Source organism: Panthera tigris, chromosome D1 (genome assembly GCF_018350195.1).
Source record: "Panthera tigris isolate Pti1 chromosome D1, P.tigris_Pti1_mat1.1, whole genome shotgun sequence".
NCBI classification, from domain to species: Eukaryota; Metazoa; Chordata; class Mammalia; order Carnivora; family Felidae; genus Panthera; species Panthera tigris.
Window position 1 is genome coordinate 100409843 of NC_056669.1, and position 19373 is coordinate 100429215.

Genomic DNA, 19373 nt, shown 5'->3' on the forward strand with positions numbered 1-19373 from the left:
CTATAATCAAGATAGTCTTATGAAATTGAAGACATAAGTGTTGAGTTTGACATGAGTGTTAAGTGTTGAGAATTAATGGAAAATTACTGGAAAATCACTCTATTTGACCATTCATTGTTTTGTGACTTAACAGTTCCTTTCTCTCAAGAGCTAATACATTTTTTTTCCTGAGAAATTCTGATGCTAAACTGTGAAAGGGCTCAGCATGGATTTAAAAGAATCTGACATTGGTTCAAATGAAAAGAACATTCCAATACTCCAACAAATGCACTCTTATCTGAGAGGAAGAATGAAATAGTCCCTTGGCTTGATTATCTTGGAATCAGATCTTTTTGGTTGTTGTTGTTCTAAAAATGCTGCCTTTGAAGTAAGGACATAGATCTCCACTTCTGTATTTAAGTTACATATTTTAGTGATATCTTAGAAGAGTGGTTATAGAAGAAATGACATTCATTAGTTATAGTTTATTCATTCAACACACTTCTGTTGAATCGCTTTACTTGTACCAAGTATGCTGTGAGATCCAAACACAAATAGATTCAGGACACGGAGCAAAAGGTGTTAGAGGAATGGGTAATAGAGGAATATAATAAAAGAGTCTCCAAAGTGTTGTGTGAAGATGAATGCATTACCTAATATTGGATCACAAACATTTGGAGAGCATGACTATGTACTGGATAATATAAAATAATATTATGTCATTACTATTATAAATATAAATATATGTATATACACTCATACTTACGTACATACAGTAAGTAGAAATTGAGAAAGTAATAAAACAAATGTAGCAATTGCAGTTAGGATCTACAGGTAAAGAACACAGGAGAGATCATCTAAATATTCTTGAAAATCTGTCTTATTCTTGAGTCTGTTCTGCAAATTTGAAATGTTTCAATTTTTTTTTATAAAATTAAAATGAAATTTTAATGTTTATTTATTTTGGAGAGACAGAGAGAGACAGAGCACAAAGAGGGGAGGGGAAGAGAAAGAGAGGGAGACACAGAACCTGAAGCAGGCTCCAGGCTCTGACCTCTGAGCACAGAGCCTGATGAGGGGCTAGAACTCGTGAACTGCGAGATCATGACCTGAGCCAAAGTTGCACACTTCACTGACTGAGCCACCTAGGCACCCCTCAATTTTTTTTTAAGTTAGGATAATATGAGGAAAGTGCTTATAACATGACAGGAGCACTTTTACTTCTGGATGGAGTAGCTTGTGATCGAAACAGCATCTATGCAAAGATGATAAGACAAGCAAGATAAGACAAGACATCATCTCTGGAATAAAGTGAGTCTCTATGGAAGAAAAGAGAGTTGGAGTGGCTTAGGTTTCAGAGAGATGTAAGTTTGAAGATGTGAGCTGACTTAATCTCACTGATTCAGGGCACACTTGGTGATGCACACATGGTTTGCCTGGAGGGTCTACGGAGGGTTCAGAGGACTCGGGAGAGGTTTGGGCATATATTTGCAGGTTTTACCACACATGGTTGTATATCCTCTCAGGACATTAGCCATATTCTGGGTCTGAGCAGGCCTGAAGGCCAGGTAAACAAATAAATGAAAGGATGGACATATAGTAGATCAGGTGGATAGATGATAGATAGATAGATAGATAGATAGATGATAGATAGATGATAGATGAAAAGGGGTAGATAAATGATTGACAGATGACAGATAGATGATAGATTAGAGAGACAAATAGATGGATAGACATATCTAAATGGAGAATTAATGGAAAACAGAGGAGGAACAGGAACAAGGAGGAACAGGAAAACAGAGGAACATTTGGTGTTGTCCCAAACAAAGTAAATATTAAAGATTGTAGTCTACCTAAAGGAGGGACTCCTGTGCTCTGTGGCTGCTTTTGGGGAAGAGAGAACAGTGGCCCTTTAGGCAGGTATGTGGCCTGTGGAGATGACTGGATTACCTGGGAGTTTAAACACACAGCTGTTTTTGGCCTCACAGGAAATTGGATGGTATGGGGGGCGGAGAACTTAAGCAATTGGTTCTGGACCGCAGGGTGGAGTAAAATCTCCCACTTTCCTGCTGTGCTTAGAAGACAGGAAATCCTGCTAGCACCAAATGTAATACGGGTTTCTTCCCCAAAGCATTGGCCAGATTTTGATCTTGCTGTAAGCCAGGCACAAATGGCTAGAGTTTTCTTTTTGGAGCACGAGAAGGTTCAGACTTTGCAGATTCGGATGTAGCTGGAAAGACAGTGACATCTTTCTCAGTGTTTAGGCGCTTGGCTGATAAGTTCCCACCCGACATAGAGGTCTGCGTCGAACACAGGGCTGGCAGCCCCCTCAAGGCACTGGCTCCCATTTGAAGATGTACAGGCCCACCTCACTTGATTGTGCTTCACGTTAACCTCACAGCTACTGCGGGTTTTTGTTTTTTTTTTTTTTTAACAAATTGAAGGTTCTCGGCAACCCTGCATCAAGCAAGATTATTGGTGCCACTTTTCCACCAGAATTTTCTCACTTTGTAACTCTGTATCACATTTTGGTAATTCTTGGCAATATTCCAAAATTTTCATTGCGTATTTTTTTTAACGTTTATTTATTTTTGAGACAGAGAGAGACAGAGCATGAATGGGGGAGGGGCAGAGAGAGAGGGAGACACAGAATCGGAAGCAGGCTCCAGGCTCGGAGCCATCAGCCCAGAGCCCGACGCAGGGCTCGAACTCACGGACCGCGAGATCGTGACCTGAGCTGAAGTCGGACGCTTAGCTCAGATGATAGTTAATATTTCATAGCAATAAAATGTTTTTAAAGTACCACATTGCGTTCTTTTTTTGATACAGTGTTATTGCACACTTAATAGACTATCGCATAATGTCTATTATGTGACCAAATAGCCAAAGAGTCAAGTAAATATTTTCCTTGACTCACTCTATTTCAGCATTCTGGAACTGAATCCACAATATCTCCAAGGTATGCCTTTATAGGGCAGGGGGCTAACTTTACCCTGCCAAAGAGTCAAAACTGAATTTTCTGCAGTATTTAAGGACTAGAAAGAGAGAGGCCCACCTGAACCCTGCAACAGGGACAAACCAGAAGAAAAATGAGTTCTAACTTCAACCCGGTCCAGAACTAGCCCAAATAATAATTGAATTAACTTAGTCAGCCTCTCATTCTTTCTGCCTTTTTAGAAAGAGTGAAGCCCTCCCTGGTGGAAAGTAATGTTATCCTCCCTTTCTATGAAACTTTCATTCACATGCAAACAGCCTGAAAGTATTTAAAAAAATTAACATTTATTCATTTTGAAAAGAGCGCGAGCAGGGGAGGGGCCAAGACAGAGGGAGACACAGAATCCGAAGCAGGTTCCAGGCTCTGAGCTGTCAGCACAGAGCCCTACCGGGGGATCATGGATCTGAGCTGATCATGATCTGAGCTGAAGTCAGACGCTCAGATCTGAAGCTGATCATGATCTGAGCTGAAGTCAGATCTGCTCTGATCATGATCTGAGCTGAAGTCAGACGCTCAACCGGCTGAGCCACCAAGCGGCCCAAGCCTGAAAGTATTTTTAAAAAAAGAGTAAGAAAGAGCAGGAAAACACAAAATATAAGCAGGGCTACAAAAGAGTTACAAACCTTAATTTTAACTCATATCATACGTGAAGATTGACTTAAGATGGATCATAGAAGTAAATGTGTGAGAGATGAAAACAAAACACTGAAGCCTCTAGAAATAAACATAAGTCTGTATCTTTATTACATCAAAATGGGCAAACGTTGGTTTTCTTTTTCTTTTTTTTTTTTTTTTGGAGGGGGGGCAAACATTTCTTAATAAGGATACACAAGTAGTAAAATAAAATGGACAATGGAAGTACAGGTCTTTGTTTTATTTTTTTCTTTCTCCAAAACTTTATTTAAATTCAAGTTAGTTAACATAGAGTGTAATATTAGTTCTGGGTATAGAATTGAGTGATTCATCACTTACAACACCTAGTGAGGTCTTTGTTGTAAATGAGGACTTTTGTCTCTAGAAATACACCATTATGACACTGAAAAGGCAAGCCATACAATATGGAAAAATATTCACAGAATGTGTACTGACAAAAGATTCATCCAGAATATATTAAAAAGAATCACCAATCAATAAAAGACATGTAAGACAACTAAATATGGAAAAAAATAGAAAACAAACTTTGTATGAAAGACATCCAAAATGCCAACAAGCGTAGGTAAAAATGTTTAACATCATTGCTCACACATTTCCAACAGATATGTGAAAATGGTACAGGCATTTTGGAGAACTGTCTGATGGTAAGCTGAATATATAGCTAACTATGTCCCAGGATTTCCACTTAGATATGAATGTGTGTGTTCACAAGCATAGAGGAACAAAAATGCTCTCACCATTTTATTCTTATTGTTTATAACTAGAACAATAAAACAGACCATTTTGAGAGAATAAGTTAATAAGTTTTGATATATTCACAAGATGAAGGGATACATAGTGCTTTTTTGAAACAGCTACCAAAACACAATGTCAATGAAGGTCACAAACGTTATGATCAATAAAGGAAAGCAGACACAAAAAGTCCATATGCAAGATTCCATTTGTGTAAGGTTTAACAAATTAATTTATAGTAATACAACTACCAGGGAGCATTCTGTAGTGCTAGAAATACCTGTATCACTATGATTTATAAGGTGGTTATGCTCATGGCCATAGACACAAAATTTAAATAAGCTGTATACTTAATATCAGGGCACTTTATAATGTGTGTCTATGTGTATGAGGGTGTATATAATTTTTAAATGCTCAGAGGAAAAGACAAAAATGGAATTTCAGTGAATAAAATATGGAAAGCAAAGGGAAGGGTAAGTTTGAGATTTGTGGGTAATTATAAATAGTGATTGAATTTTGACTGTACAACAATAATATTTTATTAGGAGGTTTAAAGTAAATAGAATAAAAATGCATGGAAAAGATAATGAAAAATTCAGTGTGTATCAAAGGGGTTTAAACCTTCTAAGGCTCTATCATTATAAGAAAAGTGAAAAAGGGAACAGAGTGCAGTATATTTAATATTTCAAATTGCATGATTTAAAATGGAGGGCAATCAATCACACATAGTGAATGCAAAAGTTATACCAATAAAAAACCTGTATCGAGACACCTTAAACACTTAATAGGCATCATATTTCTTAAATATGACATAAAAAGTTCTGACCATTAAGGAGAAAAATAGCAAATTGAACTATATTGATTTTTTTAAAGAAAAGTATAGAGTAAAACCACAGAGTCAACGAATATATTTTTCCTACATAAATATGAAATTATAATCAAAATATATAAAGAAATCCAATGAAACCTAGTAGTCAATGTAATAGAAAAAAAATAAAAGACGGGGGCAGGGAGCAAGGTACGTCACACCATAAATATCGAAAATCTCCCCACTTGCAGTAAAAATGAAAGAAAGTTGTTCAACTTTATTAGTAATTTGGGGAAAGAAAATTAATCACAAAAATGTATGACAATAAAAATAGTATTTAATATTAGGGGTACGTGTTTTAGCTTAATTGTTGGAGCCAGTGACTCCTTAACTTGTGGTTGTGAGTTCGAGCCCCATGTCGCTTAAAAGAAACAAAAGCAACCGCTTAAAAGAAATAAAATCTTTATTGCTCAAAGAAATAAAATCTTTAAGATTGCTTAAAAGAAATAAAATCTTTAAAACAAATAGTGAGTGGGGAGAGGCAAATAAAAATGTTGGTGGGGGTGCCTGGGTGGCTCAGCCGGTAAGCATCCGACTTCAGCTTGGGTCATGATCTCACGGTTCGTGAGTTTGAGCCCCACATTGGGCTCTGTGCCGACAGCTCAGAGCCTGGAGCCTGCTTCGGATTCTGTGTCTCCCTCTCTCTCTGCTCCTCCCCCACTCACACTCTGTCTCTCTCTCAAAAATAAACATTAAAAAAATTAAAATAAAAAAATAAAAAATAATAAAAAAGGTGAAGAAATGGAGGTGCTATTATTCTTATAAAGCACCGATGGAGATATTACTGAGAACAACAATTTTGAAAGTTGCCAGTACTTAATAAAGTTGCACACACAAAATGCAGAGCATCTACACTGTACAAATAAAGAGAAGATTTTTTATTGTTTTAGTTTTTAGAGAGGGAGAGAGAGAGAGCATCAGCAAGGGAGAGGGGCAGAGGGAGAGAAAGAGAATCTTAGGCAGGTCCCATGCTAAGCACAGAACCCAATGTGGGGCTTGATCCCATGACCCTGGGATCATGACCTGAGCCGAAATCAAGAGTTAGATGCTCAATCGAGTCACCCGGGTGCCCCTATAAAGTGTAGTTTTTAACACAAATTTACAAGACCTATAAAGGAACAGAAAAGTGTGATGCATTGAACTCAGGAAAAACAAAAGTCAGAAGGAACTGCATGGCCCAGATGTTAGCTTGAGCAGAAAAAGACTTCAAGGTATTATATAAATAATATGTTCAAATAATTAAAGAAAATATATATAAAGAATTAAAAGAAAGTGTTAACAATAAGTATTCATCAAATAGAGAATCTCAATAAAAAGAAAAGGATTAAAGAAAATACCAAATGAGAATTCTGTAGTTAAAAAATGTAATAACTGAAAAGACAAATCTATTAAAAAGATCTAAAAACAAGCATGAGATGATGAAAGAAAGAATCGGTGAACTTAGAGATAAATCAATGGAAAGCATCCCATCTGAAGATCGAACATGAAAAGAATGAGGGAAAATAAACACAGCAGAGATTTGTGTGATACGATTCAGTATAACAATAGACACATAGTGAAGTTTCCAGAGAGGAAGAGAGGAGAAAGAGGTTGAAAAGCAAAACAATAAATAAATAAATAAACAAATACTAAATAAATAAATAAATACTAAATAAATAAATAAATAAATACTAAATAAATAAATAAATAAAAACCTGACATAGTATTGGACAAACTGCTTTTGGTAAAAAAAAATTCTATTGAATATTTTACTGGAGATTCCCATTATATAACATACAATTCACAAAAAATACACAAAAATAAGCTGCAGGAATAGATGGGCTTTACATTTAAGTAAAAGGTAGAACAATTCAAAAATGAGGCAAAAAATAAGTAAGGAAGGAATAAACAATACAAATTAAAGGAACAATACTAAATGAAAGAACAATAAAAAAATAGAACATTATAGGAGCACCTGAGTGGCTCAGTGGGTTGAGCCTCTGACTTTGGCTCAGGTCATGATCTCAAAGTTCTTGTGTTCAAGCCCCTTGGGCTCTGTGCTGACAGCTCAGAGCCTGGAGCCTGCTTTGGACTCTGTGTCTCCCTCTCTCTACCCCTCCCCCGCTTGCATTCTGTCTCTCAGAAATAAACAAACATTAAAAAAATGAAAACAACAAAATAGAATAACACAAAATAAATGAACAATATAAAGAAAATGCTAAAGGCAGGCAAATTAGAAAAGAATAAGTACAATTTTCATTATTCTTGGATGAAATTATTATGTATGTAAAACGTCTTACCAAGTCTTACAAAATCAATATGCAAAACTCAACTGTTTTCTGTGTATTACTAGCAAACTCCTCAAATAATTAATAAAATATCTCTATTAACGATAGTACAAAATGTATAAAACATTTTGGAATAGATCCAACAACAAAAAATCAACTTGATGGTAAAGACAGGAAAACTGTAAAACATTGCTGAGAGGAACGGGACATTTAAATAAATGGATATTCCCTGTTAATGAAGTGAAAGACTTCACTCTTAGATACTTATGGAGGAGAACTGAGTAATCATGTCCTTTCAAAACTTTTACTCTAGTATTTATAACAGGTTTATGCGAAGTAGCCGAAAATTGCAAACAACCCAAAAGTGCATTAAGGGGTGAGTGGATAAACAAAGTGTGTATATGCATACAATGGAATGTTACCAAACAACAACAACAACAACTAATGATTGCTGTCACATGTTTCTGAAAACAGTATTCTGATTGAAAAAAAATCCAGACCAAAAAAACTTGTATTATCCCAACGTTATGAAACTCCGAAAAAGCATATCTCATAAATATATATGGCTGATCAGCAGCTCTTCGGAGCTGGGTTTCTGAAACAGGGGTTTCTTGGAGAGAGAACAAGATACTTTGAGGGTTATAGAAATGTTCTATGTTTTGATTGTGGTAGTAATTGGCCTGGAGCATGCGTTTGTCAAAACTCGTTAAATTATACACTTATAACAGCACTGCTGCTTGTATCAGAATTATTCCTCCGTAACTTTTCTCGAAGAAAGTTATTTTCTATAACGTTTCAATATGTTGTATTAATTAATATAACTTCTTTTAACTTTTTTAATGTTTATGTATATTTGAGAAAGAGAGAGAAACTGAGTTTGAGAGGGAGACACAGAACCTAAACAGGCTCTGGACTCTAAGCTGTCAGCACAGAGCCCGACCTGGGGCTCGAACCCACAAGCCATGAGATCATGACCTGAGCCAAAATCTGATGCTTAATGGACTGAGCTGCCCAGATGCCCCTAATAAATATACTTCTGAATTATGTTTTTCACAAAAAAACTTCTTTCATGATCAAAAACCAATAATTATATGCTAAATTCATTTTAAATACTGCTGCTAAATTTTTCTATATGCCAAATTCAATTGCAGCCCTATAAATGGGTTTGATGTCAATACTTTTAAAATGTCAATACATTTAAATAAATAAAAGCATTTAAGTCAATATTTTTAAAAATGTCAGTTTTTATTGTTAATCCATTAGCTCTTAGCTTGGCTATTCATTTAAGGATCTGATAATCGGTATGAGGCCATTTCTAAGAAATAGGTGCATTTATGTATTTATGTATTTATTTATTTAAATGTTTACCTGTTTATTTTGAGAGACAGAGAGCATGGGCAGAGGAAGGACAGAGAAAGACACAGAATCTGAAGCAGGCTCCAGGCTCTGAGCTGTCAACACAGAGTCTGTTGCAGGACTGGACCCCACGAACCACAAGATCATGACCTGAGTCATAGTAAGACCCTTAACTGAGTGAGCCACTCAGGCACCCCAAGAAATAGGTGCTTTTAAAGATAGCATTGCCCTGGGTGGCTGCCTGACTCCGCGGTACAACATTTGAGTCTTGATCTTGGGGTCCTGAGTTAGGACCCATATTGGGTGTAGAGATTACTAAAAAAAAAAAAAAAAGATAGTATTGCATATGATCTCAAGAGGTTTGTAGATCTACAGAAGATAGAGGACCTGATAGCGACTTTCTAAATGCAGGGGCTTGAACTCAGGAACAGTGAGATCATGACCTGAGCCAAAATCAAACACTTAACTGCCTGAGCCACCCAGATGCTCCTTTTTCTTCTTACACTAGTATGTTAAACTCACTTATTTGATTATCTCATATACATAAATTTTGCAAATCAGTTAAAATTACAAACAACAAGATGAAGGCACAAAAATGATGTTCCAATTTGAATCTTATAAACATACATACAGTACGTGTGTTTGCAACATACAGTACGTGTGTTTATTTGGGGATTTAGGGATTGCAGTGCAAGAGAGACAGATTCAACCCAAATCACAAGCGCGCTGAGGGGAAACAGAGGGAGTTAGAGTTTTTAAAGAGGAGAGAGGGAATTTACATAACTAATTTTGAAGGACATGTGATGGGTGCTGCTGTAGCTACAGTTACGCCAACCTGTATTTGATTGGTGGGTAGGGCTCATGTCAGGCAGAAAGGCCATTTGTGTCCATTTTAACACAGAACGCATGCCTTGGCTTCTAGCCCCACCTCCTCAATGTCCTCCCAGCTCCATTTTAAACAACCCTCTGAAAAATACTTATTCAGTTTTATTCTCTCCCTTGTCACCTGCAAATACAGAAATCTATCAAGTTTTTTTTTTCCCCACATACTTTTTGTCCTTAATCTACCATTTGCTAGGAGAAAAGATGATATTAGTCTGAGAAGCTTAATCTCTTCATACTTCTAGGTGGATCAGTTGGTTAAGCCTCCTGCTCTTGATTTCAGCTCAGGTCATGATCTCTCACCAGTCGTCCTAGGATTGAGACCTGCATTGGGCTGTGTGCTTGAGATTATCACTGTCTCTCCCCTCCCCAATTTGTGTGCACATTCTGTCTCTCTCTCTCAAAATAAATAAATAAACTTACCTTAAAAAGTCTCCTTATAGGTCTGATATATATTTGTTATATAATTCTTCATATATGGACTGGCAGTAAATTATATGCTTGGAAAAAACCAGAATGCACCAGGTACTTAGAATGTTCTAGGCCTTCTGAAATAATGAGTCCTCTTCTGGCCTAATTCAAATTTAGAATATCACTAATCCCCACTTGTACCAACGGCTCCATTAGCCTTTAATGAAGGAATTTAGGAAATGTACATTTAGGAAAGAAAAGTTAAATTGCTTTTAGAATCAACAACAAAGGACAATTCTTATTTACAGGATTATAAATAAACAATTTGCGGTTCAATAAATCAAGTTTACAATTCCACACTGTGCGGAAATAGTGCGAAATATTACCACCAGAAATCTTCATTATTCATTTAAAGATGGAGGCCAAATGCCAAAAGTTTCTATCAGTAGACACATGATAGAATGGAGGAACAATCATTCAAGCTTTAGGTGGTTGGGTTCATTTCGTGGAATCCTGTGAAGTAGTAATTTCAATTTCCTTTGATGTTATCCATAAAATCCAAGAAAAAAAAGGAATACCTTTTTTTCTTAAACCACATGTTATTCTACTACCTTAAAACCCATCGATGTTGTGTTTTAGTTTCACTTTTGTGTGTGTGGGGGGGGGAGGGGATGTGTGTGTGCGCGTGCGCGTATATGCTCGCGGTAGGCCCAACTAATGTATTCTTCTGAAAAGCTTCTCTTGGTAAAGTACCGAGCAGGGATCACTATCTATTCTATGGCATTGTTTTTCAGAGTTTATATATTCTTTTTTTTTTTTAATACCTGTCCCATATTTCCTTTTATTCGCTGTAACATTCAGGTAATTAAATGTCTTCAGGGAGCCATTAAGTTCTTGAGAGTTTCCTCAATCCCTTAAGAGGAACTTTTAATCATGTATTTCTTAAATCCTTTTGATCAGACGATTAACTCCAGAGACTCTATTCCCATTTGAACTGAAGTAAACATATAACTGAATTTGCATCTAAGCCTGTCTTCGGACAGGATGGTTTTCTGACCATCTCGCGCTTGCTCTCACATCATGGAGCCTCTGCGTATGGTTCTCATATATTAAAGGATAAGTTTGAATTTCAATCCTGCTACCTTTAACTACTACCATTTACCAAATTTTTGTATTATTGTAAGTATAAGACAAATGAAACATTTTGTGTGATTGATGGGTTGCTTTGAGGGAAATAGAGAGAAACAATCCATTAGAATGAGTGATTATAAGATTCCTAAATAAGTTAAAGTGTTGAATAGTTTTTCTTTAAAAGTGTTTTATTTATTTTTGAGAGAGAGAGTGAGAGACGGAGCCTAAGCAGGGGAGAGGCAGAGAGAGGAGGAGACACAGAATCCAAAGCAGGCTTCAGGCTCAGAGCTGTCAGCACAGAGCCCCATGTGAGGCTTGAACTCAGGAACAGTGAGATCATGACCTGAGCCAAAATCAAACACTTAACTGCCTGAGCCACCCAGGTGCTCCTTTTTTTTCTTACACTAGTACGTTAAACTCACTTATTTGATTATCTCATATACATAAATTTTGCAAATCAGTTAAAATTACAAACAACAAGATGAAGGCACAAAAATGATGCTCCAATTTAAATCTTATAAACACAGTGTGGGAGAAATTTATAATTTGGCCATTTATTCACACCCCTTATCCCACACTTCGTTCTCTTTTTCCACGTTAACATAAAAATCACTAGGCAACATCTACTGAAACAATGAAAAACAATGTTTTCAATGTGTATTTATTTTTGAGAGAGTGAGCACCAATGGGGGAGCGGCAGAGAGAGAGGAACATAGGATCCAAAGCCTGACCAAGGGCTCGAATGCAAAACCTGGAGATAATGACCTCCGCTGAAGTCAGTAGCTCAACCAACTGAGCCACCCAGGTGCCTCCCAAAACCAGCATTTTACAGTGTGAAATACTCTTCTCTAAAGGATGAATTGCAATCTGACATAGCCGCGTATAAACATAGGGATTACTCACCTATCATTGCAGATATTCCACATCTAACACAGTTGCCTCATTTCCTACTATTTCAGTAATTTTGCAATGTTTTTTTTTTCTGAGTTTGACATCCTGTACCCAAGAAATAGTCTCTCAGTGAAAGGATGATGAAGCCGTCAAGAGTGTCTCCCTTTATCCTATAGAAGTAAAACTGTATTATTGTGAACTGTTTAAAATATTTAGTTTTATATTCTATATAGATGTAGAAAGATAGCTATATTTTTTCAAACAAAATATAGTAATAATCAACAACTGTCCATTAAGTGGAAAAGACTTTGCATACCTCAGGAAACATGCTGCCACATCCAAAAAATACTGTAAAAAAGTATCTGTATGTTTTATAGTTTTGCTTTACTTTATAGGTTTACTTAGCTCTTTCTCAAAAAGGTATAAAAATTGTGTTTCTTGAATCTTTGGAGTAAGGTATTTATTTTTTTTTATTTTTATAAAGTTTATTTATTTTTGAGAGAGATGGAGACAGGGGAGAGGGGAGAGGGGCAGAGAGAGACGGAAAGAGAGAATCCCAAGCAGGCTCCACGCTGTCAGGATAGAGTCTGATGTGGGGCTTGGACTCACGAAACATGAGATCATGATCTGAGCCAAAACCAAGAGTCAGATGCTCAACTGACTGAACCACCCATATGCCCTGTAAGATATTTCTATTTGATATCAAAAGGTAAGTATAAGTTGATTATACGTTACTGTTCATCAGGTTTTGCATTCCAGCTCAGAGTATCTATCTCTCATTTCCAGTGGACATTTTTCTAAGAAGCCAATGCCTTTGGCTATTTTACAAGGATGACCACAAGTTTTTTGGATGTTAGGGCTTTATCACTCATCACATCCAGCCTACAAAAAATGTGGAGCATGAACTAAATGTGAAGGCTTAGTGGATTTCTTAGTTCAGATGGTATAGTGCAGTTAATTCTTTTTTTTTTTAATTTTTTTTAACGTTTATTTATTTTTGGGACAGAGAGAGACAGAGCATGAACAGGGGAGGGGCAGAGAGAGAGGGAGACACAGAATCGGAAGCAGGCTCCAGGCTCTGAGCCATCAGCCCAGAGCCCGACGCGGGGCTCGAACTCACAGACTGCGAGATCATGACCTGAGCTGAAGTCGGATGCCCAACCGACTGAGCCACCCAGGTGCCCCAAGTATAGTTAATTCTTATATCTTGTTGTATTTGGCGTTAGCTACCATTAAACCCAAAGTGAGAAGTTTATTTTTTTTTTTAATTTTTTAAAGCTCTATTTATTTATTTTGAGAGAGACAGTGCAAGTCAGGGAGGGGCAGAGAGAGAGAGGGAGACAAAGAATCCCAAGCAGGCTCTACACTGTCAGCATGGAGCCTGACCTGGGGCTCAGACTCATGAAACCATGAGATCATGACCCGAGGTGAAACTGAGAATTGGTTGCTTAATCAACTGAGCCACTCAGGAGCCCCCCAAAGTGAGAAGGTTAAAAGAACTTCAATGAGACCACAGATTAAAGTTCTAACCTTATTTATTACGCTTTATTAACTGGACTTTGCTTTGCATATTTTAGAATAAAATTCACTTTAGTTTTTTTTTTCTTCACATAAAAACATAAACACTTGAATGCGTCCTGAAACTAAGACCCTAATGTTTTCTTTTCACACTCATGGAATTTCCTTAAAAAATAGACTAATAAACAGTCCTTGAAGAGATTAGAGACCTTCTAGTTAAAACAACCAGAAAAGAAAAATCAACAGCTCAAGTTGCCAGATAGGGATTCCAAATAGGCTTGATGGTGTGGCATGATTATTCGCAATTTATTCCAGTCTTATCATTAACAGGTGCCAAGAAACACACACATGGCTGATGATAATTTGACACTGGTTACAGAGTTTATCCTTTTGGGACTGACAGACCGTCCTGAACTGAAAGTGGTCCTCTTTACGCCGTTCCTTCTGATCTACACCATATCTTTGGTGGGGAATCTAGGAATGCTCTTTCTAATCCAAATAACTCCCAAACTCCACACACCCATGTATCATTTCCTTAGCTGCCTGTCATTTGTTGATGCCTGTTATTCGTCAGTCTTTGCACCGAAAATGCTGCTCAACTTCTTTGTTGAACGGGAGACAATCTCATTCTCTGCATGCATCGTGCAATATTTTTTCTTTGTGTCACTCCTTACCACTGAGGGTTTATTGCTGGCGGCAATGGCTTATGACCGCTACGTGGCCATCGTGAACCCTTTACTTTATACAGTGGCGATGACTAAAATAGTTTGCGTTGTCCTGGTCATTGGGTCATGTGTAGGAGGCTTAATCAATTCGTTGACACACACAATTGGCTTGGTGAAATTGTCTTTCTGTGGGCCAAACATCATCAGTCACTTCTTCTGTGACCTTCCCCCACTGTTGAAGCTGTCGTGTTCTGACACGTCCATGAATGAACTGTTGCTTTTAATCTTTTCTGGAATTATTGCCATCGTCACTTTCTTGACTGTGATGATCTCCTACATCTTCATTGTTGCCGCCATCCTGAGGATCCGCTCAGCAGCAGGAAGACAAAAAGCCTTCTCTACCTGTGCTTCGCACCTAACGGCCGTGACTTTACTCTATGGCTCTGTAAGCTTTAGTTACATTCAACCAAGTTCCCAATATTCCTTAGAACAAGAGAAGGTGGTGTCTGTGCTTTATACCTTGGTGATTCCTATGTTAAACCCAATGATTTACAGCCTGAGGAATAAGGAAGTAAAGGATGCCGTGAAAAAGGCTATAGAAATGAAATACTTCCCTTGTTAATTTCACACCCTCTGCATCCCAAAATAGCATACAAAGAGGCACTCTGGATAAGAATGTTTATACGAATTTGTTAAAGTTTTGAGCCCACAGGAATCCTAGACTTTATTTAATGGGAACCTATGATTTATAGCAGAAGAAAAACGGCTAGAAGAATGTAACATGTTATAAGAGATATGTCTGGCTATTGTGTAAACAAACCTAAAAACCATAGTAAGATCTAGGCTTTTTATTCGTGGACAATTGAAGACACTTTCATTCCTGCATATGGGTAGAAGTGAGTACATACAAATAGATATACAGACACATAAACACACACAAATAGATAAATACAAACATAAGATTAATAAGTCAAAAATATATCTTAACTCCATCTTTCTATTAAGCACAGAAATAAGTAATAACTTTCAAAGCAAAAAGGATTGGTACTTGAATTATCCACAAACCTGGCATGTGCATTTTCTTTTCTCTCTCTTCTTTTTAATGTTTATTTATTTTTGAGTGACACAGAGAGAAAGAGAGACAGAGCATGAGCAAGGAAAGGGCAGAGAGAGAGGGAGACACAGAATCTGAAGCAAGCTCCAGGCTCAGAGCTGTCTCACAGAGCCTGATGGGGGATTTGAACTCACGGACTTTGAGATCATGACCTGAGCCCGAAGTTGGATGCTTAACCGACTGAGCCACCTAGGAGCCCCCTGGCATGTGCATTTTCTAAAATTAGCCTGGATTATTTATAGCCAGACATTCTTCAAAACAAATGTAGATACTCAAAAATAGTAAGAAAGAAAACTTGGGGAGAACTGTGGCTCAGTCAGTTAAGCACCTGACTCATTTTGGGCTCAGGTCATGATCTCACAGGTTTGTGAGATCGACCCCCCAGTCGGGCTCCTTGCTGACAGTGCAGTGCCTGCTTGGGATTCTCTTTCTGCCCCTTCGCACTTGCCCTCTCTTTTTCTCTCTCTCTCTCTCTCAAAATAAATAAACATTAAAAAAAGAGAGAGAGAGAACTTGAGTTCTAGATTGCCTGTGCAATTTCACTTGTAGTCGTCACTATGAGCTATTTCCCTATCCCCAGCCTTGGTTTCCATTACTAAGTATGAATCTGAACAGGAAAAAATGCCACTGTTTTACTACTGCTCATTGTGGAAGGGTCACTAATACTCACAGAAAACTTACTCTGAAAGGTTTTACTTCCTGTTTGGAAAGAAGGTTTCCAAGGTAACTAGGGAGTCATTAAAAAATCAGACTCATTTCCCTTTTTCCGTTAAGGATTTTCCAAAATCTTCTTTAGATATTAAACAAGAAATTCCCTGAAGGTATTATATGCAGGGAACACCTGTGCTGTGTATTCCAGGTAGAGAAAATATGTGAAGCCAATTGTTTTCCCTTTGATTCAAATTATATGTATAAGTGCATAATGATGAAATCAGGCCCATAGATACTGATTGTTCCATAGTGACCTCTTCCCCTAAAATGCTATACAATCTTCTATCTGGAAACAAAACAGTATTCTAGAAAATATCTTCATTTACAAATAAACTTATATTTAATTTTTTTGAGATTCTTTTAAATACTTAAATAACAAGAGGCATCTAGTCTAATCAGCAAATGAAGACAGTTGAATCCTCTGTAGGTATGAATTCATCGTTTTACATGGAAAGCTAGATTAAGCTTTTATTTTTTTCCTCTCAATGACAGCAAAACTCATGAGTGAATGGCTCCAATGTTTGTGAAGTTATCAGATTGAAATGTATAAAAAAGAAAGATAGCAAATTGACATCCTCATTATATTAGACATCCATGCAAAGAAATTCAGAGGAAAGGTTGCTTTTCAGAATGAAATAATAGCACCACCACCAACAAAATAAGAACATCATATAACATTGGTAGAGCCCTTTATGATTTTCCAAAATCATTGAATATATTATTTGAAATTGGGGCCCGTAATGCTACATATATGTGACATTTATACGTAAGAGGCATTCATATAAATGAAGGACAAGTTTTAGTTTTCAGAAAAAATAAAGACAAATAATAATGATAGGTAAATCTGATTTTATATCATGCTTCACAATTTTTTCAAAAGCATTCAATATCTTATACACTAGAGTATCAAACCCAAGGAACGATATACAGGCGAGATATTTAAAACTCAGAAAGACAAAACTAATCTGTTACAATACTCTCCTCATAAAATAAGGGGCTGGCCAGAATGTGGGTATGTGTGGGAGAGGAGTCATTCTATAGAAAAAAAACTAGGATATTTGTTTATGTTTAATATTGACCTTCAACAAAAGGTTACTGTATTATATATAGTAACTATATTATACTATAAAGTCACTGGATACTAAAATAAGGGGGGGGGGGAAAGTCCATTTTCTAAATTGTGAAGCAAATGAAGGGTGTGTGGCAGATTTGTTGAACGAAGATTGGAAAACGAGTAATATATTCTAGATAATGGGTAATATACCTTACATAATGAGTAATATACTGTCTATATATACCTGAGTGATCTCTATATATGTGTGTATCAATAAATGCAACTCAGTTAAACAGATTCCAAATGTCCTTAAATGGTTGATATAGTTAGTCAATAAGAAATAAATGAGGACTTCATGAGTGAAATATCTGATGCTATGCCATCAATTTTCCTGTAAAATATCAGGACAAATTTGAGAATGGGCACTTTCAGTTCCAGTCCCTTTACCCCATCTATAAAACTGGTTATTGCTCAACATCAACACTTGGAGAAATCAGAACTTAGCAGATGTCTATCAAACATAACTTTCCTCTCAGTTCACAGAGAATCTCTACTAAATATGTATTATTATTATTATTATTATTATTATTATTTAATTTCATGTGTGTAGGTTTGGAGTGTGCAGCTTGGAAATTGGCCTAACTCATCAAGGAAATAAGTTACTGACACTATTTGGATCAGTCATGGGTACAGTTGCACCATGGTCGGGTTTCTTATTTGTTAAGAGACCCATAAGCCAGTGTGATGAATTTATGGTTTCCAAAATCTGAGATTTGTCTTGTGCTGTGAACACAATAATTGATCCCAGCTTTGATGACAATTTTCATTTGTCTTTGGTCAAATGTGGCCTGTGAACAAATTGCAACTCCCGGAATTAAGGATACCTACGGCTCATATTGTCATCCCAACGAAACCCTAATCTGATATAGAATACCCTATTAAAATGGTCTAATGGCTATCATCTTTCTCCTATAAACTAGCTTATTCAATTTTACCAATTAAATATAACCTTTTTTTTTTTCAGTTTGAGCAAGACCTTTCTTTGTAGAGCCAATATCAACAAGTCTTCAATACATCTTATGAAGTCTTAAAATTCATAAATTCTCACTCTTTATTCTTAGGTGGCTCAGATGTTCAGTTTGTGCTAGAATACTGTCCTGAGTCTAATTTTTCTCGCACTGGAAATTTCCTATATTTTCCACTATTCTTCATGCAATATGGTTTCCAATTCCATCATTTTTATGTTCACTCCTTAGTCTGTCAATATTGAAAGTCTGTCTAGAATAAATACTAAAAGCAGCACAAAGTTTTACTTCGGGCAATCACTGTATTAAGGTACTGTTCAACCATTTCCTAAAGTGTAAACTTAGACAATTCCTTTAAGTATGCTGGGCCACGTATAATGTAAATCATATGGATCAGAATATTCAATTAAATAAAATTACACAATGATTAGAGATAATAGTTGCGAAGTGGCTGGAACATATTGGGATTTAATACATAAAAAGCATTCCAACGAGGCTCCTACTTAATATTTAGTTGCCAGAGAAAAAGAAATACACTTGTTAGTAAAATTAATTATACTATTCCCTGTGTGTTAGTCTGTTTTAACTATGTAGTCTGTTGGTCTCATTTTAAAATTGCTGCAAATTTTCACCACCTTGTTCTTATATAGCTGTTTGAATGCATTTGACCTGTATCAATGACTTATTCATTCTTATTTGCCCCCTTTCCCTTTTTTATCATATGTAAATGCCTACCATTTCACTGTGATTTACTACCTTCTATATTTTTCATTCTATCCTCCAAATAGCAGCCTGCCTAGCATTTCTAGAAATTACATTTATGTTCAACCAGTACAGTGACAAAAATGTTAAACTTGAGATAAATTCCCTCCTACACTAAAGTGCAATCTGGTGTATGAACACACACACACACACACACACACACACACACACGCACACACCCCTGAATTCCATCTAGTGATTGCTGATTGCTTACGCTTCTTTTGAGTTACCTTACATTGAAATATAGGATATTTTCCATAACTGCTACCAAATATAATGTATGTATATAGAAGCATATGGTCATCAACAAATTGAATTTAGCACTCTTTAAAAAACTATATACATAAAATAATCATAA

General features: G+C 36.6%; 1 protein-coding gene across 1 annotated transcript; it reads left to right on the forward strand.

Annotated features, from left to right (window-relative positions):
* Window positions 1-13962: 13962 nt before the first annotated feature.
* Window positions 13963-14971, forward strand: LOC102952834 (olfactory receptor 1052-like). Its single transcript, XM_007088808.2, is given in 2 exon segments — window positions 13963-14027; window positions 14029-14971. Coding segments are annotated over 2 exon segments (1005 nt in total). The 5' UTR covers window positions 13963-13965.
* The last annotated feature ends 4402 nt before the right edge of the window (window positions 14972-19373 follow it).